This window comes from Triticum aestivum, chromosome 4A (assembly GCF_018294505.1).
Source record: "Triticum aestivum cultivar Chinese Spring chromosome 4A, IWGSC CS RefSeq v2.1, whole genome shotgun sequence".
Lineage (NCBI taxonomy): Eukaryota > Viridiplantae > Streptophyta > Magnoliopsida > Poales > Poaceae > Triticum > Triticum aestivum.
In genome coordinates this window covers 616,870,181-616,872,611 of record NC_057803.1, presented here as the reverse complement: position 1 = coordinate 616,872,611, position 2,431 = coordinate 616,870,181, and the positions used below count along the sequence as shown (strand labels likewise).

The 2,431-nt window shown below is 45.2% G+C and overlaps 1 protein-coding gene across 1 annotated transcript; it reads left to right on the top strand.

Moving 5' to 3' along the window:
- The first annotated feature begins 904 nt into the window (after window positions 1–904).
- Window positions 905–1,865, top strand: LOC123082647 (uncharacterized protein OsI_031781). The gene has a single exon (XM_044504944.1). The coding sequence runs from the start codon at window positions 967–969 to the stop codon at window positions 1,618–1,620; it is 654 nt and encodes a 217-aa protein (XP_044360879.1). The 5' UTR covers window positions 905–966; the 3' UTR covers window positions 1,621–1,865.
- Window positions 1,866–2,431: the final 566 nt, after the last annotated feature.

The window sequence follows — 2,431 nt, the reverse complement described above, 5'->3', positions numbered from 1 at the left end:
GTTGTCAATGTGTTGCAGCAGCTCGTCGGCTCCCTCTGACCCTTCGACATGAAAAGCTTGGTATAAAACTCAGTTGCCAATCCCCGCATCTTATCATCATCAGCGCACCTCGTCCCATTCTCTCTCATTAAAGCTCGAACGGTGTTCTTTTTTTTCCGTGAGAATCTCGGTTTTGGAAATACCGGGTGTTTAGATCGCCTGCCTTGAGCCATTATTCAATCCTTGACCGCTGCCTACACATAACTTCTTTGCGCTCATAAACTTTGCGCAGATGCTCATCTATGTCCTTTATCTATGCTTGATACCCCGTGGCAAGCGCCCGTTCTTTTGCATCTCAAAGTTATTCTCACAGTTTTGCTATCTGCCTATGAATTGACCCCAAAACAGCTCGGCTCCACTACTGCATGTCCAGTGACATGCTCTGCCAGAAAGAATATAAGCTTTGACACTGGTGAGACACCATGTTGTAGATCAGCAGAGCGTGTTGAGCCATGCTTATTATACTAGGAACACATGGTAGTTTTTGCACGGGCATATGTGCTAGTAATTATAAAAACACTCCAGGATCGATCAATTGAACCGACCAACACTACATGCAGTTTGCAAATTTTCAAAGCAAGAGATCACAGGCTAGTAAGACATGCACATAAAATCAACCGCGAAACCAGAAAGATTGGTGGCCACTTTTGTCTGTGCTCTTGAAAGAATGATTGGTGACCAATTTCGGGTGTGCTCCTCAAAACGAGGGGCAAGCGGTGGCTCATACATCCAGACATCGGTTCATGCAACCAATTTTGCACCACCGTAGGACACCCGCGAAGCTCTCATGGCCTCACGGCCTCTTTAGACACCATCTCCTATTTTAGTGCATGGCCACCTTCATAAACTTACATGGCGCAAACATCTCACCGGAAGCAATACCATCTTCTTGGATCATCCCTCAACCACTTGTTAGGACAACTTACAATGGCCATGGTCAAGAACATTGCATGCACATTGTTCCTTGCTGCCATTGTGGTGGCAGCCACATTGGTACCGGCGGCAAGCGCCGCCGGCGACAAATCCATTGAAGAGATGGATTCATCCATCAAGAAGGCCTTTGACGCGGTCATCGCCGCCGCCCCAGCATCCAAAAGGTCTGCAGTAGAATCTTTCGTGCTCAAGCAGAAAGTCGCTGCCACCGCCTCGCTCAATGAGGCCGCTGGAGATAAGAAGAAACTTGATGAAATTGTCACTGCCTATAAGATGGCCTCCGATGCGGTCCTTGCCGCTAAACCCGCCGACAAATATGCCGTATTTGACAAAACCTTCAGCGAGGCTGGTCATCCTCCCACCGTGAAGGCCGTCGACGCATTGGAGAATTCCTTCAAGGAGGCCATTGGTGATGTCGTCGCTGCTGCCCCAGCACCACAACAGGACGAAATGAAAGCCCTCGTCTTCCAGCAGACCGTCGTCGCTGCCAACATGCTTGCCCAGTCTGCAAAGGACAAGAAGCTATTTGCTGCGGTTACCACCGCCTACAAGGTGGCTTCTGATGCGGTCCTTGCCGCTGCGCCCGCCGACAAGTATTCCGTAATGGAAAAAACCTTCGCGGAGGCTGCTGATGTCAAAGCAGCATGAGTGGCACCTCGTCCGGCCTTCGATGCACAAGACCACCAGCAGATTGATCACTTGATGTTATTGATTTTGTTCCCATGCATGGAAGCATGCAATAGTTCTTTTTTAAGTTTTCTCTTGTATTGGCGATTTTTAGCACCCCTGATGCAGATACTGGAAACCCTCATGGCCCGCCACCATGTACTTAGATTCCCCCCCAATGTATCAATATAAATTACAGTACATTTTAATATATATTTACTTATTTCTGTGGTTGATGCATGTGATTTCTGATGGCATAAAGATTACTACTCCCTCTGTCCTTGAAAAAGTGTACTTGCATTGGAAAGTCAAACTTTTTTATATTTGACCGCATTTATACAATAATAGACCAATATTTATGCCATCAAATTAGTAGATTAGATTCGTGATAAAATATATTTTTATCATATACCTATTTGGTTTCACAAGCATTGATATATTTTTGCACAAACTCGGTCAAACTTTGACATAGTTTGACCCTCCAACAAAGTTGAAATTTCAAGGACGGAGGGAGTACTTGATATAAATTGCTTAGACTATCATAATTATGTTTCGCCTCACAATTTAGCGTGCTACGATGTCATCGCTGATCTTCCGGCACATTGACAGTTTGACACTATCTTCTCCTGTGTGATCCCTATGTTTTGCCTCTGCGTGTATCAATGTTTTTTTTCAAGAACCAGCTTTAAACACTTTATTATTCAGGTGGTTACTATCGTACAATTTCAACCACATACAATGGAATTACAACAACGGTACTGATATTAACGTCGAGCTTTAAAGCCTCCTTGAA